At 40.7% G+C, this 21744-nt stretch overlaps 1 protein-coding gene across 3 annotated transcripts in view; it reads left to right on the top strand.

Annotated features, from left to right (window-relative positions):
- The window catches only part of tln2b (talin 2b), an 80484-nt gene that overhangs the window by 26270 nt on the left and 32470 nt on the right, over positions 1-21744 (top strand). For all 3 annotated transcript variants that reach the window (XR_011915796.1, XR_011915795.1, XM_072385865.1), the window contains 17 exons: positions 3384-3557; positions 3645-3742; positions 3934-4063; positions 4668-4823; positions 5246-5388; positions 13066-13193; positions 13490-13553; positions 13758-13862; positions 15834-15989; positions 16688-16789; positions 16899-16975; positions 18430-18613; positions 19007-19120; positions 19515-19623; positions 20212-20420; positions 20666-20764; positions 21447-21614. Coding sequence is in view for 1 of the 3 variants with exons in the window: in XM_072385865.1 (XP_072241966.1) it covers positions 3422-3557; positions 3645-3742; positions 3934-4063; positions 4668-4823; positions 5246-5388; positions 13066-13193; positions 13490-13553; positions 13758-13862; positions 15834-15989; positions 16688-16789; positions 16899-16975; positions 18430-18613; positions 19007-19120; positions 19515-19623; positions 20212-20420; positions 20666-20764; positions 21447-21614 (2178 nt within the window). In the remaining 2 variants the exon portion in view is untranslated. The remainder of the gene's footprint in view (positions 1-3383; positions 3558-3644; positions 3743-3933; positions 4064-4667; positions 4824-5245; positions 5389-13065; positions 13194-13489; positions 13554-13757; positions 13863-15833; positions 15990-16687; positions 16790-16898; positions 16976-18429; positions 18614-19006; positions 19121-19514; positions 19624-20211; positions 20421-20665; positions 20765-21446; positions 21615-21744) is intronic.

Below are 21744 nucleotides of genomic sequence, written 5' to 3'. Positions count from 1 at the left end.
TGGTGGAAGAAAACCTCCTGACAGCTTTTTGGGAGTTAAAAATAAATGGGGTTCCTGAATTGCAGGAGCATTCCATTTAAACTGAAAGTTAATCAGATCAACAAACCCTGTTTGCTGTCATGTGTCCTAATGTGGGATTTTACTTATTACAGTCGGATTCATACAGGCCTGCAGGAAACTAACTTTGCTTTCAGTCTGACAGAGATAAAAGGCTTATGTTTTGCTGAGAGTGTCAGTGCAGAATGTAAAGATGAAATAGAAGCAAGTGTGGGATGGAACGTTTTCTCAGAGCATGCATGTTTTAATACTGCTCTTCTCAACAGATCTGAGAACTGCTGAGGTTGGACTTTCTCTTAGCCCTCCAAACATGCTAAAGTTCATGTTTAAATCACCCAATATTAACAGTTCATTGCACTTAGAATGATATTGCACTATATAATAATAATCATCTGGAGCAGTTCCTTGCTGCTTTACTATTACATCTGTGCTTTGAAGTTATTTTCCAGGTGCAATACAGCCTGTTAGAATCTAATTGTTGTTCTTCTTCTACAATAGCTGTGCTTTCTGTAGAGACAAAATAGTATGATTGCATTTCAGAGCTTCCATATTCACAGTGATCACTCTTGATAGTGTAAATAGAATAAGAGATGTTTGCATTTGCATCTCTGCTTTTGTGACTATGTGCCTTTTTACAAGGAAATCATTATGATTTTTCCTGTCGTCTCAGTTTACTGGGTTGACCTTGAAAATCCTGTTATATAGCAAGGGCGAGGCTTGTATTTGGTACTTTAAAATCAGCCAATTATTTACACTATAAATATGTTATTGTATTCTGCTCTCGTTTTCCTGCAGTTCTTTTAATGTTCTGCTGTTTTTTCCCAGTGTGTCATGGAGGCTGTGTCTCCTAATTAATGAGTAATTGCTCTGGAGTAAAGTTTCAAGCTGACTGTAAGAGTAATAAGACAACTCGTCTTTGCTTTTGTTGTCTTGTGCCCTATTTTACACTTTATTTAATGGATAAAAATCCCAATATTGAACCACCCTTTTAGAACAATTTCATCAGCTGCTTTCCATCCACATTTCTTGTTATCATATTACAATTATTTGTCCTTCTGTTTGGGGGCATATTGAAGATTGACCCAAACAGAATAGTCCGACTCAAGCCTAAAATCCAGCCACCTCCTTAGTTGTGAGACAGAATGGTGAAATATTCACAGCAGTTGTTGCTCTCAGGGCCTGCTCTGCTGCTGGTACTACAGCCACTCATTAGAGCTGTATCCTCTCCAGATGGCTCCTACCTTCCTGGCTCTCTATTGAATTGTCCATGTTTTGACTCCTCAATAAGCTGCTCTTTGGCCATTTTCACATCTTGATGTTTGGAGTAGTAAACAAACCTAATTCAATGCAGGGCTCTTTTCTGATGGATAAGTGATAGTCATGTGAGATAAGATTACGTTTTGAGTCTATACAGTTGATCTTGTAAGCGTAATAAAACACAAGAACATGATTCTACAGAGAAACCCATAAGCTCGGCGTGTCTCAAATTTGCTGGAGAGCAGAGCTAATGAGGAATTGGCTGCATTGGAGTGTTTGCACGAATATCCTGGAGAAAGATGTTTTCTCACACTACTGTAAGCAAAGGGATTATCATTATCCACTTGGGATTCATCGTATGATTACTGCAATACTTACTATCTGAAGTAACTGATCCAAGAGATACTGCAGTGACTGTTGTATTAAACCTACAGTAATCTTCTTCAAGCACTTTGTGGCGGCTCGCTGGATGAGATGGACTTCTGTGAAATCCTTCACAACAGTCTTTTATTTATTTATGGTGTGCGAGGGAGCTGTTATCGAACATTCAGTACATACCTATGTTGCCTGCTGGATTGTCAGTCTCGGGTATCTGGCTGCTTGTGTTGAAGAGAGCATCTGTGAAAGGGCTGGATGACAAAAACTCTGTGGGGCTCCCCTGCCAGCTTGTATGGAGGAGAGTCCATGCAGCGCCATTACCTCCCCTTCTTTGTGCTTGTCTTTCTCTCTTTCTAAGAGGAAAAACTCACGGAAGGAGAAGAGTTTTTGAGAGGAATCCATGGCTATGACAGAGCCACCGTCACAGTTGGGCCCATTCACAGCTCCATCATTACAGGGAAATTTACTTCTCACACTTGCTCTGCCTTAGCTCAAAAGGGGGCCTGTGGATCAGCTGTGAATTCTGGCACAAAAACACTCTTTGTTTAAAATTGTAACTGAGTTCTGAATCGTGTCAGTGTGAAGATTTGAACTTTTGCCTTTATATCTGACCATGGAGAAAAATACTGAAATCCTTTGCAGTTTCAGTCGAATTTGAAATATAGTCACATTTTTGTTGTTGTTGTTGTTTTGAGCAAATGATTGATTAATTGGAAAGAAAATTTTACGATTTTACAATTTTCATTAGGGTGAAATGGCAAATAGCCATTTCTTTTATTTTTGTCTTTGTATTTGTGGTTCAGATCAATTTTTTGCATGTTCCAGCTATTCTGAGCAACTGATGATCCATGAAAATAATCAATTTGTTACTTGTGTATGACAGTAATTGCAGTCTTCGAATATTGTGTATGACATTTTTATTCTATGGTGATGGAGGCATTTTCTCCAGAAAATGTAATAACTACATTTCAGATCAATAATTTGTATGTAGGAGACAGAGAGCCTTTCTAGCATAGGTGGCCTATTTATCACTTTCATCTCTCTCTGTGTTGAAGCCAAGGTCAAGGACGAGGAAAAAGAAAAACCTCTGCAGTATCAGTCCCTTTCCTTTTTTGTGAACATGCGAGTCCCAGAATACCAGAATTGATTTCAGTCTAATGGCTGCATATGATAAAACACCCACAGATTTGTCTCAAAGTGAAGTGTGCTTGCGGAGGAGAGTGCAAAGCAGGATAGGAGTGAATAATAGTGCGGCAGATGAATTTACTTTGAACTGTCTCCTCTTATACTTGCCATTTGATTTGCACTGATTTGCACTCTCCCTTTTTCTGCATAAAGGCTATTTTTGCTTAATTCCGTGTACACAGCAGTCAATTCGATGCTCCTCGTATACTTCCCCTTTAATATCAGAGCAGCTGTGGGATGATGAGCTGCTGAGGCAGGTTAACTGCAAACGCATGTTCAGTTTGACAGGTAAAAATGTCCCCAAGGTGGTAATTGTTATGATTTGCTATGTGCCTTGTGAAATAGTATTCTTCATCTAGGTTTCCTCTTTCACACTTTAAGGTCTGATTATTTTACAGGAAGACATTTTAATAATGGCCTGTTGATAACAGCCAAAATACATACCAATTATTTAAGGAACGGGCCCTGAATCTCACGTCATGTTTTTCTATGTCTGTGTTTTTCAGGTGTGTAGGTTGGTGAGGTAATTTTACCACTCACCAAGATGGTGGCCTTGTCGTTAAAGATTTGTGTACGCCAGTGCAATGTGGTGAAGACGATGCAGTTTGAGCCATCCACGCCTGTATATGATGCCTGCAGGATCATCAGAGAGAGAGTTCCAGAAGCACAGACAGGACAAGGTTGGACAATGGCGGGTGAATCTGATTTACATGATGGAAATCCATAGACACAAACATTTGCATGCTCTATTTTTATCTGTGTTTCAGCCTCAGATTATGGCCTGTTCCTGTCTGATGATGATCCCCGGAAAGGAATCTGGCTTGAGTCTGGAAGAACGCTGGATTACTACATGCTGCGAAATGGAGTAAGATTAAATCAAATAGTCCAGGGTGGAGACCTGTCGATGTCAGTTATAATTTTTCAAAATGATTTATATTTTCTAGTGGGAGCTGAGGTATTTATGCCTCGCTGCAAGCTGAGAGCAACTTCAGTTTACAGTTGAGAGGGATTAGTGGGGCTGTGGATGTCATTATGCTTCCCCTCCTGTTTTCTCAGGATGTCTTGGAGTATAAGAAGAAACAAAGACCACAAAAGATCAAAATGCTGGATGGTGCAGTGAAAACCATCATGGTGGATGACTCAAAAACAGTTGGCGAGCTACTTGTAACTATATGCAGTAGAATAGGTAAGTGTCTTTGCTGTGAGTCCTGTGAAAATTAATTCTGTCAATCCACCATCGGAAGCTCAAATCATTCATCATCTATCTTGTCAATCTTGCATTTGGTGCAGAAGTATTACGTGCCCTTGTATTAACTTATTCAAAAGCAGCATTTGTTAAGCACCTTAAAGCTTGATAAAGTCCTAATTATGTTTTGTTTGGAGTACAATGGACATGGACATTATCAACTTCTAACAAGCTTGTTTGTAATAAATGCTGAAGTGTTTTCCTAAGGCCCAGACCTTGTCGTCTTTCCTGTTGCAGAGGTGTTTCCTAAGCTGTATATTTCAATTATAATGGGCTGCTACCAAGCCTAATTGGGTGAGGAAGAGTGTCTGGCAGATAGCTTTATTGGAAAATGTTTATTTAGAGTAGGGCTTTCTGCTTGACTTCTCCTCCTCCCCACCTCCTATTTTAGTTTGCTGGCTCTCTACCAGCATTTCTTCACCTCTGTTTCAAAGCTAAGAAAACGCGATAAAGAGAGCAAAAGAATTGCAAAGACTCTTTTCTTATCATGGTTTGTGGTTACCGTAAGGGTTTTGAAGCGTCTTCTCCTTGACTAACTTTTCAGGAATCACCAACTATGAAGAGTACTCCCTCATTCAAGAGGTGACAGAGGACAAGAAAGATGAAGGAATGGGGACGCTGAAGAAAGACAGAACCCTGCTGCTCCGAGATGAGAGGAAAATGGAAAAGCTCAAAGCCAAACTCCATACAGATGATGATTGTGAGTGCAAGCTGGAAAAAGCATTCAAAATAATAGCGATAGCGTTATGGCTTTAACCTAATTTCCTATTTTCTCTTAAACCTTAACTGAACCATCATGTGGACATGGGCACTATCACTCATGTTTAATTTGTTGCACAAACAAGCTTAATGTCATTACTGGTGCTGTCTTTTGCCCAGAGGAGACCAGGTACAGTCTGAAACATATAAATATATCAGTCATCCTGCAACTTTGGCTGAGAATGAGATTTCTTTTTAGCAGATAATAATGAATTAACTATCAAAGCTGACGTTTTCTGCCAGATTGTTGTTTTTTTGGGGGTTGGGTTAAATCCACTTTGTCCATATGATAACATATTTTTAGAGTGTACTAGTCTTAATTTTTTTGCATGTGGTAACAGAGTGTGTGTATTGATTGGGCAGTGAACTGGTTGGATCACAGCAGGACATTCAGGGAGCAGGGGGTGGAAGAAAGTGAGACCCTGCTGCTGAGGCGCAAGTTCTTCTATTCAGACCAGAACGTGGACTCACGGGATCCTGTCCAGCTGAACCTCCTTTATGTTCAGGTAAGAGTCCTACACAAACTGATGTTGCTCAAGAAAAAAAAGTATTAAAAAAAAGAATAATGAGAAAAGGTGAGCTCGTCTCCAAGGTTGTGTCCAAACAAGTAAGCATATTAATTTTTTCATGTTTTTTGAGAAGAGAAGGTGATACAACAGATGGCTAAAAAATGAATGTTACAAGATTCAAAAGCTATTTTGCAGCAAGCATTTGACTTTTGTCAAGGTCCAGGTAACTGAAAAGCGGTTACCTTAGATGTAGTCCAGACAGGTTTGACTTGTCTCTTGTTTTATACAGTACCATGGTAGAACAATGCAAATCTTTGCATGTGAGGGCAAAGCTTTTGTGGCAGAGGTTAAAAGGAGTATTAATCTGGCAGCTGAATGCAGCAGAACAAGCTGATAGTAGTATGAGAATACAGTCTTGCAAAATGTTCCTCCAACTAGTCACTTACTTTAGTTGTATATTATTTGGTAGTGGCTTCTTAGTGTGACATCATCGATTAAAGAAGCTACCTGGTATATGAGAGCAGTGAAATAGCAACAAAACATAGTTTTTGCTGAGGAGTAAAATAAAAAGTGTGAGTTGAAGGAGGCTAAAGTGTTCTGTTCTGCAGAGTTGGCTCTCCTAAACGCTCACTTATACCTTGAAATTTGATCCATGATAAGGAACAAATACAATAATACTTTCAGTTCATTACCCGCCTCTTGCTCAATGACAGCTGGGATAGGCTTCAGCCCCTCCAAGACGCTGAATTGGATTAGACGGGTATAGAAAACGTATGGATGGATTCTAATTCTTTTAGAATCTTCTGACTCAAACGCTCTGTTTCAGTTCCTGTTGCTTTAAGGCCCTGATCAGAGCCACATTAAAGGGAAGGGAAGCCCTGAAATCTTCTTTTATATTAAATATTGATTAGCAGCACTAAATTCCCCTATCATTACTATATTCTAACCACTCTCTTTAAGTTTGGAGAGAGTCAATATAAGTATTCTCCATTCATACATGTACTTCCAGGGCATATTGGACTCAGCTGATATCTTTCAGGGAGACAGATGATATGGTTGATTCATCAGACCCCCTGAGGGGAGGCAGGTCAGCTGAGTCTGGTAGTCAGGGTTTTCTCACTTCACATGTCTCTGCACTTATGTCAGTCCCTCCTGCTCAGGGAACAGATGTCCCCACTGACACCTGGACTTAAACCGTGGTAAACAAACACATGAGCTTCGGACATTGCCATTGCATGCAAGCAAGGGCAAAACAATAAAGTATTCATGTTAGATGTATTCTCGCTACAGAATATATTCTGTTTGGTCTAAGCAATGTGCTATGACAGGATGGAGTGTGCAGGTTGCAGGGGGGTCCTCTAGCTGTAAAACACCTCTACTGGTCACAAATAGGCTCAACTGGACATCACATGGACTTTATACGAGGGAGCTGACACAGCTAGTATAACACAGTTGTTTTTTTGTTTGAGATCGAGTGAAAAAATGGGAGGTATGAAGAGATGTTGTACTCCCATATGTTCTCTTTGAGATATACTGCTTATATATGTTAAAGAAATACTCTAGTCTTAACTGTAAAAAAAAAAAGACAATGTATGTATAGTTTTTTATGTTTGACACTGCATGTTTTCAATCCCTGCTGCCTTGAGATTTCTTGAATATGTTCAAAAAGACATCGAGCCATCTGCCCTCCCGGCTCCCGATGCTCACCTCCCTTCTATCTGTCTGTTCCTGTTTTTTTCCTATATTTTCCTCACCCTCTGTTTCCTTCCCTTCCAGTATGCCTGTCTCCACTCCCTCTCCATCTCTCACAAATTCTGACACAGTCACACACATCCCCACCCTCTTTGCTTGGCACACATTACGGCACAGTGCATATCATGGTCTGCTCTCAACACAGACTCATATTTCCTTTCACAATAACAACTCCTCCCCCTGCCCTTGTACTCCCCCATCCATCTCTCCCTTGTTCTGTCTCTCACACACACTAGGATTGTTACACAGATCACAGAGACTCCTCACACAGCAGTGGCTCTAATTTGTCACTGTGTTAAAAGGGCCAAACAGAGCCAGAGGACAGATCCTCAACAGAGTGGAACATACCTCGGGCCTGTCTTTGATTTTCTTTGCATTCTTTTTTTAGTCACATTTTCCTCTTTAACATCTCTCATTCAGGATTCCAGCAATTCTCAAAAACTCAACTGTACAGCCCTGTGTATTTGAAATACAAGGAAATTATTGTGTTCTCTCTGCCTTACAGCAAGGAGATACGGAGCAAAACTGGTTATAAATTCAGTGAGCTCCTACATTACAGGCAGAAATGGACAGTACATGACAAAAAGCTCAAGATGAGATGCGTATGGTTGTGTTAGCTGGTCAGCTGCTTGACAACCTGTGGAATGAGGCAGTAAATTGCATGAGTGGTCTAGAAATTGATTTTCAGGTTTCTAGATTGAAAATTCCATTTTCCTTGTTTACTGTCGATGATTTGCATGATTTGCACTTATGTTTTTATAGTATAAAGCAGGCTTTGGCCTTGAACAGTGCAGCAACCCACACACTGCTGTTATACTACCATACTGATAATGAGATAAATACGCAAAAGTTGGACATAATCAAGTCATAATGTACATATGAAAAAAGCAGCATTCAGATCAGTGAAGCACCGTCTACATGTTAATTTAAAACAGTAGGCAAACTGTAATGTGTCAAGAATGGAAGAGATGTCATATATGATGTAATCAACAATATTTTCATATTTTATAATAACGGATACCAAAGCAGACTGCAGACCATCTGGTCTGCAGTCATTCGGGTAAGAAAAAGACCACTTAGGAAGAGGCACTATGACAGATGTTTTACAATACGGTGGAACCACACAGGAGGACTGGGGCAGAGTAAAAATGTCAGTAAAAACTTGAGATAGTGGAGTTAACATGTCTTCAAGGCACATGAAGAAGTAGTTTGGAAGAGCAGCTTTACGACCCTTGGCCTTGTTAAAAGTTTTACCACATCAACCTCTGTCACCTGAACCTGTAACTAAGCAGCAACAAGGAATCGAATTTAACTTAACTGAACTGAACAAAGATGGTTCAGATGATGACATGCCGGATGTTCTTTGAGACCCCCTGCAAATTTGCTGTGATCCTATATCTGTTCATGATTTTGAGCTCCCATGGTTTTAATTCCAACCACCCACCTACACACACACACACACACATACGCACACACACCTACACACGCACACACAAACAAACACACAGACACAATGAAAGCACTGCCAGTAATGGATTAATCTCCTTTTCTACTCAGCCACTCCCATTATATTGAGCTCTGGACAAGCCTCTATATTGTAGATTCACCCTATGTGTCTTGCTCTTTGGCTTTTATTCTTGTGCTCCTATTAGAGTGTTTTTATTTGTCAGCAGACAGCATCCAGAGCAGAAACAGAAAAACAATTTCTCTCCCTAAAACAGCATATCTGTAGAATTCAGTCCTTAGTGCTGCTTTGTCAACCAAGGACCATGTGTCCCACAGGGTATAACATCATTTCATGGTGACAGCCCTTTAACAGCTTGTGCAGCATTTTTGGTTTACAAGTAAAAAAAATCCAGAGAAAGAGACAAAACAGAGAATAGAGAAAAATAATCAATTATTTTCTTTGCTTAAAATAACTGATTCATATATTCTTTATTGATACCCAAGGGGAAATTATTTTTGCTACAGCGCTATAGGAAGTGACAATAGAATAATTGACAATCGAAATGCATATATAAAAAACAATACAACTATACAGCTGAACAGTCTTTTTAGAAGTAGTAATAAATAATAGATAACAATAACAAGAGCAATAGACCAACTCAGTAGTAAAATAGTACATTAGAAAATACCGTATATGCACACTGTTAATTTGTGTGTGTGTGTGCACATAATAACATTTGTTTACTCACTAATTATGCAACCATTCCATGAAACACTAAGTGCATTAAGTTATTTTAGCTCAGCCCTAAGAAGGCATTTATTTTTATGGCTGTGTTGTACTCTCTATACTCTGTGCTGTGCATGGTCACTGTAGATCGGTTGACCACAGTGTCGCAGCCTCAGGGTATGTGCATCAGAAAGTCTGTCCTGTGCTTCACTTAGACTCATGCAGTTCTGTTAAAATGTTGTAGAGCCAGTCCCTGTATCACCTGCCATGTCCCATGTGAGAAATTCAGGGTCTGCCCTCACCATCTTGACTCTTGACAAACATGGTATCGCTAAGCTGGTCGTTGGACAAAATACAGAAATGCACCTTTGACTTAATCGCTTAATAAGGAAACTGACATTAAAGCCATTAAGTGAATGGCAGACTTAAATGTGTGATTATCACAGAATAAAACTTGCTAAGTGGAATAATGGATGATATCCATCCATCCATCCATTTTCTATACCGTCAATCCGTTAATCGGGTAGTGGGTGGGCTGGAGCCTATCCCAGCAGTCATCGGGCGAAAGGCGGGGTACACCCTGGACAGGTCGCCAGTCCATCACAGGGCTAATGGATGATATCATTTGAGAAATTAAATGGGGGAGGGGTCAGGAAAGGTGTGACAGATGAGGCCCCCCAGCAGTCTAGGCCTATAGCAACTTAACTATGAGATTTTTCAGGATCACCTGAGCCATCCCTAACTATAAGCTTTATCAAAAAGGAAAGTTTTAAGCCTAGTCTTAAAGATGGAAAGGGTGTCTGCTTCCCGGACATTTACTTGAAGCTTATTCCACAAGAGAGGGGCCTGATGACAGAAGGCTCTGCCTCGCCTTCTACTTTTAGAAAATCTGGGAACCACAAGTAAACCTGCAGTTTGGGAGCAAAGTGCTCTGTTGGGAAAATATCTTACAATGAGATATTTAAGATTTGATGGAGCTCGGTCATTAAGAGCTTTATATTTGTGGAGAAGAATCTTAAAGCTGCAGTGCATAACTTCTACATGTCTATAAATATCTGTTTCATCCAAGCCACTACAAGAGGAGATGATGCCACGCTGATTAAGCCGTTCGGCTCCTTTAACACCTCGCTGTATTTTTAAGTATTTGTTGGCTGTGTCCAAAATCACTCCCTAACCACTACATAGTGCTCTATATAGTGACCACGCCATTTTGTAGTCCGAATATTTAGTGATTATTAATGTTCACTATATAATGCACTGAATGTATCCCACAATTCACCGCGAAATGTAGTGAACATCCAATGGTCACTAACCGGAGCAAGATATCCCATCATGCAACGTTTTCCTCTGCAGCCAGTTGGGAGTGAGTAAAAGTTTGTTGTTTTTTTTTCCAGTAAATTGCTCATAGTTAGCCGTTGGATGACAGGCACGATACAAATTCATGAGTTGTAGAGCAATACAACAGTCACAAGACAGTCCATTCCATTGTTTATTTTATTACACATTTCAAAACAAGGCAATTTAAATGGCTTCCTACTTTCATTGAAAAAAAAGTGTAAAACGAACAGCATATAATTAAACATTCCAGTAGGTTACACTGTAAGTTGCTGTTACTAAAGAGCCAAGAGAATAAAACATGAAAATATGCTTAAATAGTAAACAAAATACAAAATGAAAATTACTGGACAGGAATCAAAAGCCTCTAATTTAGTAAGAGGCTAAATTCTATAATACTAAATTCTAAGTACTGCGTGAGACGACATTAATGTGGTACGTTTTAATTGTGCAACAGCGATGACGTAATTACCAGCGCCAAGAGTAGTGTCCGAAAGATTTTTCTGTTGAGCTCACTATATTGTCCTCTACATTTATTTCCCTATGTGGGCAGTAGGGAGTAGGGAATGAGGGAGTGATTTCGGACACAACCGTTCTTTTTGTATTTGGTGTCGTGGGGCGACATTCCCGCGCTGGCACACAGCGCTATTATTCTACTCGGTTTTACCTGACAACGAGAAGGGGGGGGGGGGCGCTGCTAGAAGCAACATGGCGGAGAACCCGAAGAAGCGACCAAGAGGTTCAGAAGTAGACTGCAGTAAAAAGAAAAGGCCTTCCTGTTCGGCAGAAAGTCTGTTGGCGAAGAGAGAGCGTTACAAAAGGAGAAGAGTGAGCGTCGCTTTTCCTCGATGGAGAGCCCTGAAGGAGGAGATTGGACTGAGGTCCGACACCGATGTTGCCCTGATACTGTTGGATAAGTAAGTGACTCTGTTCATTGGAGTAGGATGTGCTGCTGTTACATGTACTGGACCGAGTACTTTATTGTTTTCTTGGAAATGGTTAGATGAATGTGCCACATGTGAGTGGTAGCGGAGGGGAGGGGCGGGGCGGGGCGGGTTACACCGTGCTCTTATTGAGGTACCGGCAACATTGTTGTAATAAGGCAGAAATCCTCTAGGGGGCGACAGAAGTTACGCACTGCAGCTTTAAGCCAGCCAATAATGCAATATGATGTACATTTGAGTGCCATTATTGGATTCTCCTGATCTCTTAAATTAATGTGTTTGTGTCATCACTAGCAAATGTCAAAATACTGTGTGCATGTTATACATATGTTAAAGTTCAAAATGTTAAATCACAAGAATTTATGTAAGAGTATCTGAACTACCTTATACACTGCTCTCTGTGCCTTATTCAACGTGAATAGGCTTTTAAAAGTACTTGGGTGCTTTGGTAGATTATGCTCTCTAACCAGTCTGCAAGCAGCTCTAAAATAAAATGACTCAGTTCAGCCATTACTCGTGTGTCTTACTTTGCATAATGCTATCTAGTAAGCAGTGTGTATCAGCGTGAAAGGCGTGTGTGAGGGCTAATTTTAGAGCATTCTCTTGTGTTCACCAAGAGCTCATGTGCTCCACAGTGAATTGCACTTGGAGACAAATTTGATTGTAAGGAGAGGAGGTCGTTGTCGTCATTACAGCAGTAAGCTCCTGCTTAGTTTTTCATTGATGTAATGGGACGTAAGAATGAGCCGAGTCCACGCTGTGCACTGATATGCCATTGCTAAATGCACAAATGGAGCCTCTCTCACTATCAGCATGGCCTCTGTGCTCTTAGAGCCATTAAATTTTTCAGCAGCGAACTAGAAAGGGAGAGTGAGGCAGAGCTGACTGCCCCCTGGAGAAAACAGCACGCAGGGAGAACCATTTGAAAGATGTCAACAAAGACTTTTCCCTCCCCGTTTATTTAAATGGTGAATATAATGCACAGAGCCTGGCTGAAAATGCATTGAAACATACTTTAAGTGATGTTTCGACAGTCAAGCAGGCAGCCAGAAAAAAGGGGGAAAAAATCATTAGATATCTGAAGAACTATTTGAGAACCAGTTTGTAATGCAGACGGGATATTGTGAAAGACTGATCCACTTCCCTTCTCTGCTCTGTGCTCGTTCTTTTTCAAACACATAATTGGCTGTGATGACAAACTTTGGAGGCTGTCGTATTTGAGTGTCAGCAGAATTACCGTTATTGTCACAAAGTAATCTTATTTGGCTCCCCTGTGTGCATAAGTTTATGTTTCGGTGTATGCACTCTAGAAATAAACTTTTTCAAGCCACAGTGCATCCAAACCATTCAGTGAAGTGCTCCTTATAAAACTCTGTTGGGTGAATTTTGGATGCCTTTGTAGTTCTGTCCTTTTCTTAGATGTGTGCCTCAATAAATCCTCCCTGCTCCCTGTTCTCATGTCTCCTCCAGGCTAGAGATGACATATTGAATGGATCCCACCCTGTCTCATTTGATAAAGCCTGTGAGTTTGCAGGGTTCCAGGCTCAGATCCAGTTCGGACCCCACGTAGAGCACAAGCACAAGCCTGGATTCCTGGAGTAAGCCTTTCTTATTAATAGAATTCTCTAATACTGCCATTCAGAATAGCAGAGTGTCAAGCTTTTGTATGTTCAGTTCACAGCTGTACGGTAGTTATCGCCTGCTTCAGTACAGGCTGTTACCTCAGGGATTTCCTGCAGTGGAAAGCTCAAGGGTGATGTCAGCTGTTGCGACTGTTTTCTGATACATAGACAGTAAGGCAAGAATGACCTCATATGTAGAGGTATGTTAATAGAAAAGGAAATGCCCGTAGCTCAAGTGAATAACCATGTAAAAATTCCATTTATCTCTGTAGCCTGAAGGAGTTCCTGCCCAAAGAGTATATCAAGCAGAGAGGGTCCGAAAAGAAAATATTCCAAGTATGTATGTTTTATGGCTCAAATATTACATTTCAAGGCATTCTATGTGTGGATTACTTGGCTGTCCATTGAAATTATTGTTGTTTATTCTCTTCTAAAGCACAGACATACACAAAACATACACGCATAACATTCAAAGCATTTCAAGAACATTAATGTATGCAATGATCAGATTGAGATGGAGATGTAACCATTGTTATCCAGGAGCATAAAAACTGTGGCGAGATGACAGAGATTGAGGGAAAAGTGAAGTATGTGAAGCTGGCCAGGTCCCTGCTAACATATGGAGTGTCTTTCTTCCTGGTGAAGGTAAGTGCTAAACCATGCCGATCTGCTCCATTCAAACAAATCTGTAAAGAAGACATGAGTATATATATATATATATATACACACACACATTTATTGCATGCATCAGGTGAATAAGTATGGCAGAGAGTACTTGCTATGATAAAGAATTTGTGTTTTATATTAGTTGCATGAAATTAGGGATTGTTTTGCATTTTAGTGGTGCTTTATTTTTGGTTTTATATCCAGACATTCTAACTACACATTTGGCATGTTAACAATGTTTAACTTTGTTCTAATAATGCTGCAACGTTTGTAATAACTTGCTGTATGATGCCAATATAATGGATGCAAATGGGGGAAGGATATGAACCGATATGAATCAGAATTTCATATTTCCTAAACAATATCAGTTTAACAATTTGACCTGTTGTTGACAAGTATTGCTTTAACAATTGATACTGACGTACTGTACAGTACTATAGGACATCTGGTTATAGTAAAGTGTGCTGTCAAACAGGTGTGAAAGCTTGTTGGGAGCACCAAAAGCCCCATTATCACAACAGATCAGCAGCTTCAGAGGCAACGCTTGTGCACTCAGCAGCCCACTCAGTGCTGTGTAATAGTTGTGACAATTGCAATTCTGTTCTGTTCTGGTTTGGCAAACACATAAGTGAGTTGGAAGTGCAGCATGAGAATGGGATGAAGTTGCACCGGCGAGCATCATAAAAGCTCTCTGACGACAGCCCATTTGGCTTCAAACATTGAGGAAAGAGGGAAAGTATAGGTATAGTGCAGTTGTCTGTTGGGCCCTTAAGTGATGATAAATGGAATGTTTGGCTGTATAGTTAAAACACACTGCAGGATCCAAATGATCTTTGTGTGCCGTTATGGAAACCTGTGTGTGAGGGCACTCTCGGTGTTCAAAGAGAAGATGTAGAGATGGAGCTTTCAAGACTCTGCTAAATAATTCACTCCAGCTGCATTCTTCTCGTCAAGCTTGGGAAGGCAAAAGAGCAGACCTGGCACTGTTGAAGCATTCATGTAACCTTCCATTGCTCATCTGTTAGTGTTTTATCAGTGCAGGTTCTTGGATTGAAAGCCTTATATGACTTTAGACATGCCTGTGACAGAAGTAAGAATTACTGTACATTTAAGTGGACAAGTTTGTCCAGTATGTGCACTGAATATGGGTTTGCTTCATTCATTCATGCATGCAAGTGTGTACATTATGAGGATTATTTTTGTATTATCTTGCACAAGCATATTTTTTCCTGAAATAATCATGGGTAAACTGTATGAAATGATACATCAGCTCTCCACTTCAGATTACAAAGCAACTCTTCCTGCTTGAATGCAGCCTTGAAAGTGATGACGTTTGAATAATGCAACCTCAAACAATGAAAGTTTTTAATAAACCTCTGCACAAAGATGCCGTGAACACTGGAATAATGTTATCTGTCCTTGAGTGTAAGAGCACACAGACTAGAAGCTGTTCTTCTGGGTTTTGTTGGATTCACTGAGCTCTCCAGTTTGACCCTGTGATTAAAAAAAGAAGAAACAATAGCTCAAAGACATTGAATATATGTATTTTGACCTTCCCCTCTCTGCACACTGCTAATTTTTGCTTTGTCCTCTCCACCCCTGGATGGGAGCCAAGCTTAGGCATGGCGTCTGAAGTGAGCTGTAATAGATTTTTGGGGGCAGCGGCGCTGGTCAGGCAGACCTAGTGGAAGTGCCGTGCTGCTGTACTGACAGCGACTAAAGCCTGTGGAAATCTTGCTCAATAAAGCAGCAGTTAACCAAGCCTGAACTCGGGGTTCGGGTCACTTCGCAGCTGCCTTTCTCCTCCTCCATTTGGGGCTTCAAGCCTCAGACATAGTGTGTGTCTCAGGTTGAATGGCACAATGATTTTGTGTTCGTGCCTTGTATGAATCATCTGCGTAAGTGTTTAGCACCTACTTAAATGTGGTCTAATGTGTTCCTGTCTGACAGGAAAAGATGAAGGGTAAAAACAAACTGGTCCCAAGGCTGCTGGGGATAACCAAGGAGTCAGTGATGCGAGTTGATGAAAAGACGAAGGATGTGGTGCAGGAATGGCCTCTGACAACAGTCAAGAGATGGGCAGCCTCCCCCAAGAGCTTTACCTTGGTACTGTGTGACTCTTTGCATCAAGTACCCACCATTACTTTTAGATTACTTTTAATCTTATGCATGAATTCATATGCACAGCCCGCTACCTCCAATTCTTATTTTCCAAAATAGACATCCCCTTAAAAAAATGATTAGACCTGAAACTGGGATATTGAATATTTTCAGCTTGTTAGCCAGCAATTTTTTTTCTGAGTTAACAATGGATTCCAGGGGAAGAATGTGTTGAATTTAGATTTATCTGAGAGCTTTTTCCATTTTCTTCTCAAGCTGTTGGCCATTTTCTTCGAGTACTGGAAAGAGTTAGTCAAGTTAAAGATTGATAGATCATACAAATTTTGAAAATAACTCTTGAGTTATATTTGCCAGCATTGATTCAAACTAAAACTATTCACCTTAGATACTTTGAAGTGAGCAGTTCTCACATTAACTACATCTCCTTCGTAATCAGCTCTTGTGAGAAATAGGATGCTCCAAGGCAGCCAGTCACTTTTTCTTTTTATCAAGAGTCGAAATGATTAAAGGGCTGCTAAATTCATTTAGATCCCCAGCCTCACTTCGGCATTTTTAATCAATTTTTTTATTTTGTTATCTGAGCACAGATTCCAAAGATCTCAGAGGATCTGGAATATTTTTTGCAGTCAGGCGGATGTGATATATTGTGGCTTAAATTACATTGTTTTCATTGCTGTACAAAGGATTTCGGAGAGTACCAGGAAAGTTACTACTCTGTCCAGACCACAGAGGGAGAGCAGATATCACAACTTATTGCTGGATACATTGACATTATTCTCAAAAAGGCAAGTGATTAAAAATGAAATACAAATAATCCCTGAATAATATGAGATGCATTCACTCCTCCTGACAAATAGCCAAAAACATTCCCTGTGATGTCTCACCTCGCAACAGAAGCAGAGTAAAGATCGTTTTGGCCTTGAGGGAGACGAGGAATCCACCATGCTGGAGGAGTCGGTTTCCCCAAAGAAGTGAGTGGTTTCTGTATTATCTGCTGCAGAAAAGTGCTGACTGTGCTGATTCGCTGAACCCAGTCGGGTTGTTTTTCATGCATTTAAACTTTACTGTTTAATTAACCATGTTATTACATTTATGCCTGCCCAGAGTGAATGTTCTTTCATTAAACACAAAAAACACATCTTAAGACTTTGAGATAATACAACAATTTGTTGCATGTAGCAATTCGGTTAAGTGCTTCCTTGTATAGTTTTTGTTAAAGCTTATCATCATATTTTTAAAGATAAAACTTTATTATATGGACCATGAACTATCACACAAGTGAAAATATCAGGAGTTTCTTAAGCAGTTTGATGAATTTGCTCTTGATTTTACTGATGTTCAGGTAGTATTTTCATATCACTAATAAAGCAAGAGTTAATAGATTAGGGCTTCATCACTGATGGGACTGTGACCACCAGAGAACCTCTGAGGTTTACCTTTGCCCTTTTGTTCATCACAAGTGCCCAAATTACTTCCCTGCAGGATACGCTGCTGCACCTTCACCAGCTCCTCTAGAAAGCCTCTTCTCCCCTCACTTTTCCATACGGACAGTGAAACTTCCTTCAAATGTTCGCTAAGAGTGATTTCAGGGTGACAAGCAGGAGGATGGAGAAGAGAGAGCATGAGGAGGTTCACGAAAAAGCTTGGAGTGTGGAATCGGTGCTGTGGTCGACACGCACCTTTGCAGGGAAAGAGGCTCTGTTGTTATCGAACAAAACTAGTGTTTGAATGAAAACTCGACCAGGCCTCGCTATGTCAAAACCAACAGTTTAGAAATGAGTTATCACTAGAAGTCCACATGACTCTCCGTGAAACTACACTCGATAGAGATAGCACTCGATAGAGTGGAGCATCAAATCCCTGCTGCTTATGGACCGGTTGACTCATGTTATGGTTCTCATTGAAAAAACATAATTGCTTCCTCTCAAAACAAGCCATCATTAATCAGTGGAGTCAGCAGCATCTGTTGAATTGGGCATGAAAACACATTTTCCCTTACAGTGTTTTTTTCTTACAATGCCAGCTCACTGTGTGAACAGTTGTTTCTGCATAATTATGTTTTTTTAATTATGATTTTGTCAATTTTCGATCTAAATTGGTAACAGTTAGCAATAACTAGTAACTTAGTAACAACATCCATATGTCATTTTGCAATTCGTCATGATATACAGATCATTACCCTAAATTAGGATGGATGTGATAGAAAATAAGATGAATAGTATCCTCCCTCATTACACAGTCACCAGCCCTGAATAAATAAAGTATTTAATTTTCTTTTGATTTACATCCTTAGTTTTCCACATACATCATGTGCATGTACACATGTTGAATGCAGCGCACTTGCACTGAGAAACAGTTTCAAGATCACAGAGCTTGGGTTTAATTATGAAATGTATTATTTCTTTTTCTCTCTCCTCTGTACAAGATCCACAATTTTGCAGCAGCAGTTCAATCGTGTCGGCCGTGTGGAGCATGGATCAGTGGCCCTTCCAGGCATTATACGGTCTGGCTCCATTGGCGGCCCTGATACCTTCAATATGGGCACTATGCCCTCTGCCCAGCAGCAAATCACCACGGGGCAGATGCACAGAGGACACATGCCTCCGTTGGTGAGTAACAGCTTCTACGCTTAAAATGAGAAGGACGGTGAACATGAATGGATGAAAAAAGGACACAGCACCTCAACTGTGCTCAGTGCTTTGAGTTTAAAGTATCAAAGCACAGTGTAATTATGAGGTTCATTATTGTCTCATGTTTGATGTGAATCTGATTAACTACTTTTCAAATATTATTTGTGCTCACTTCTCTCAAGAATTACCTCCATTGAACACATTGAATATGGCTGAGATACAATGAAAGGTTCCTCATGCTCACATAAACAACCCATTTGTCCCATGCGGTTTGTAGATATTTTATTGCATGACCAAGGTTGACAACTGTGTTTCCAGATTGCTTTTGTTTAGTCATGTGTATAAGTAGTGTCTTTGTTCTACTGTTGTCAGAGTCACGCCCAGCAGGCCTTGATGGGAACCATCAACAGCAGTATGCAGGCTGTGCAGCAGGCCCAGGTCGACTTGGGACATGTAGATAATCTGCCTCCACTGGGCCATGATTTAGTAAGTTATACTATAATTTAACCAGAGTTTTGAAAAATTTATAAGCACAGATTCAGCATGTCTAAATGACGAAGTCCATCACATTCACGACAATCACAGCAACCTCTTGAGTTTCAGATTTGTGACACTTCTGTATGCTTTCTGATATTACAACTGCATTGTAAAGCATTCAAGCCTTCTAGTCATATCCATGTCCATTATGTTTTTCCAGTATAATTAGGTTGTAGAACTGACAGTAAATATGGTGGCTATTTTAAATGCTTAAGTGTTCCCAAAGCCATATGTGTTGTCTTGGCCTAGACCCTGTATCAAGTGCACGAAAACTGATTCGAGCTGAGCTCCACATCTCCCACTGTGATCAAAACCAATGGCTCTCATTTTTGTCCTCCAAAAGGCATCCAGGGTTTGGGTTCAGAACAAGGTGGATGAATCCAAACACGAAATCCACTCTCAGGTTGATGCCATCACCGCTGGAACAGCATCTGTGGTCAATCTCACAGCAGGTGAGTTCCCAGGAAAATGCTGCTGAACAACTGATAGATGGCACAACTATCATTTTCCGATTTCATTTATTTCCTCAGCTGAATTCTGACTGATGAAGTTTGCACTGGGCACAGCTTCAGTGAAAACTGTTTAAACATTCTTTATTGTATTTCAAGGTATGAATCAATACATTTTCCAAGCTTGTGTTAATCAGTCCATGGTAAATGTCCCAGTTTCCTCTATAAATATTTCTAATGATAAATAAATCTTGAAACTGCTGTTCTGAAACTCGGCTCTCGCTTCTCCACATGTTGTCTGGCACAGTGCCAGTCTAATTTCAGTCTAACCTTGCCATCTGTTTGGTTTCACCTACGCTCCCCTCCACTATCCAATTCAAGTTTTTTTTCTTCACGGCCACTTGCCCCATCAATGCGTTCATCTCCGTGGAGCCATTTCAAAACGGCTTTAATCATGACACTGATGTGTGAGTTGAAGCGTACAACACGCACATTGTCCTGTGGCTTAGCTAAATCGATGCAGCAGCAGTGAGAAAATTAAGATGCACAGAAGAAGAGCAGTTTGCTATGACGTCGGTCTCTCCTCTGCAGGTGAGCCCACAGAGACTGACTACACAGCAGTGGGCTGCGCCATCACCACCATATCCTCCAACCTCACGGAAATGTCGAAGGGTGTCAAGCTGCTAGCAGCATTAATGGATGATGAAGTGGGGAGTGGACACAAGCTCATGGGTGCTGCCAGGATGCTGGCAGGGGCTGTGTCAGATCTGCTCAGATCTGTTGAGCCTGCAGCCGCTGAGGTGAGGCACCTACTGAGTATGGTGGTGATTTGGAGCTCATCCTCAACTGTAAACCCAGCAGTCACTAAAACACATACTGTTGTTTGCATGTTTGTTTTTTTAATTAGTGTCCCAGTGAAGACGTATCACAGAAGCTTTTTCAGGGATGATTTTTAATCCTGAAGTCTGTTTTAGATCAATTCTTGGGCCCCTGTGAGAACAAGCCAGGCCTGTGTAATAAATGTGCTGATGTCATCCTCATGCAGCCCAGGCAGACGGTGCTGACTGCAGCAGGAAGCATTGGACAAGCCAGCGGGGACCTGCTCCGTCACATGGGGGAGGGCGAGACTGATGAGAAGTTCCAGGTTGGACGCCACCCACTCACTGTTTCTATGACACTACCGGCCAAAACAGGAAGACAAACACACACACACATACTCGAAGGCCCCTTTTAAAAAAATGTCAATAAACACTTGTGTAATTAGCTCAGACTTTATTATTAGCTTGTCTCTTTATGTGGATTTATGTAAGAAAGTATCAGATAAAGAGGTTTACGTAGTAATATAACAATGCAATGTCCTGGAACTCTACTGATACAATCTTATCAGTAATGTTCACGTTCTGCTTTATTCATTCTCTTACTCTGGAATGATTTTACATGTCACAGTCACCTCAGTGTATTTGCCCTCTCACATTTTTCATAGAGTTTTTTTCAGTGTTAATGGCTGGAGGAGGGGGCTCGTGAATCATCCACATTCTTGGTGTCATTGATCTTCAGCCAGTATTCTTCCACTAGATTAAGACAATGTAGTTTGCAATCCATTTTCTACACTTAACAATGCAGATGTAATTTACCATTCACATTCTACAATTCATACAGACTATTTACCTTGTGCCTCTTTTTCTGTTAGAGTCCTGTTGTTTTGTAAGCGCATTATATGAGTAGAACAAAAAAGGACTAAAAGCATTTACCTTCCTGTTCCCCCTCAGTTACATGTCCACAGCTGTGCTGTGTTTTATTGAAGGACACTGATTAATATGTTGCAGGACACCCTGATGAATTTGGCCAAAGCAGTGGCCAATGCAGCTGCTATGTTGGTTCTGAAGGCCAAGAACGTGGCCCAGGTGGCCGAGGACACCGTGCTGCAGAACCGAGTGATCGCAGCTGCCACTCAGTGTGCCCTGTCCACCTCACAGCTGGTAGCCTGCACCAAGGTACCGATCTGAAACATGTTCATCTCCAGACATGGTAACGGACAGAGAATGATTAAAATGAAAAAAAGTATTTTGGAAACACGCATTGTAAAAATGACCCAGACCTATGATTTTGTATCTGTAACTGATT

Source organism: Leuresthes tenuis, unplaced genomic scaffold, assembly GCF_036924035.1.
Source record: "Leuresthes tenuis unplaced genomic scaffold, fLeuTen1.0.hap1 SCAF_5, whole genome shotgun sequence".
In the NCBI taxonomy this organism is placed as follows: Eukaryota; Metazoa; Chordata; class Actinopteri; order Atheriniformes; family Atherinopsidae; genus Leuresthes; species Leuresthes tenuis.
Note: the sequence above shows the minus strand (reverse complement) of the source record. Positions and strands in the feature narration are given on the sequence as shown.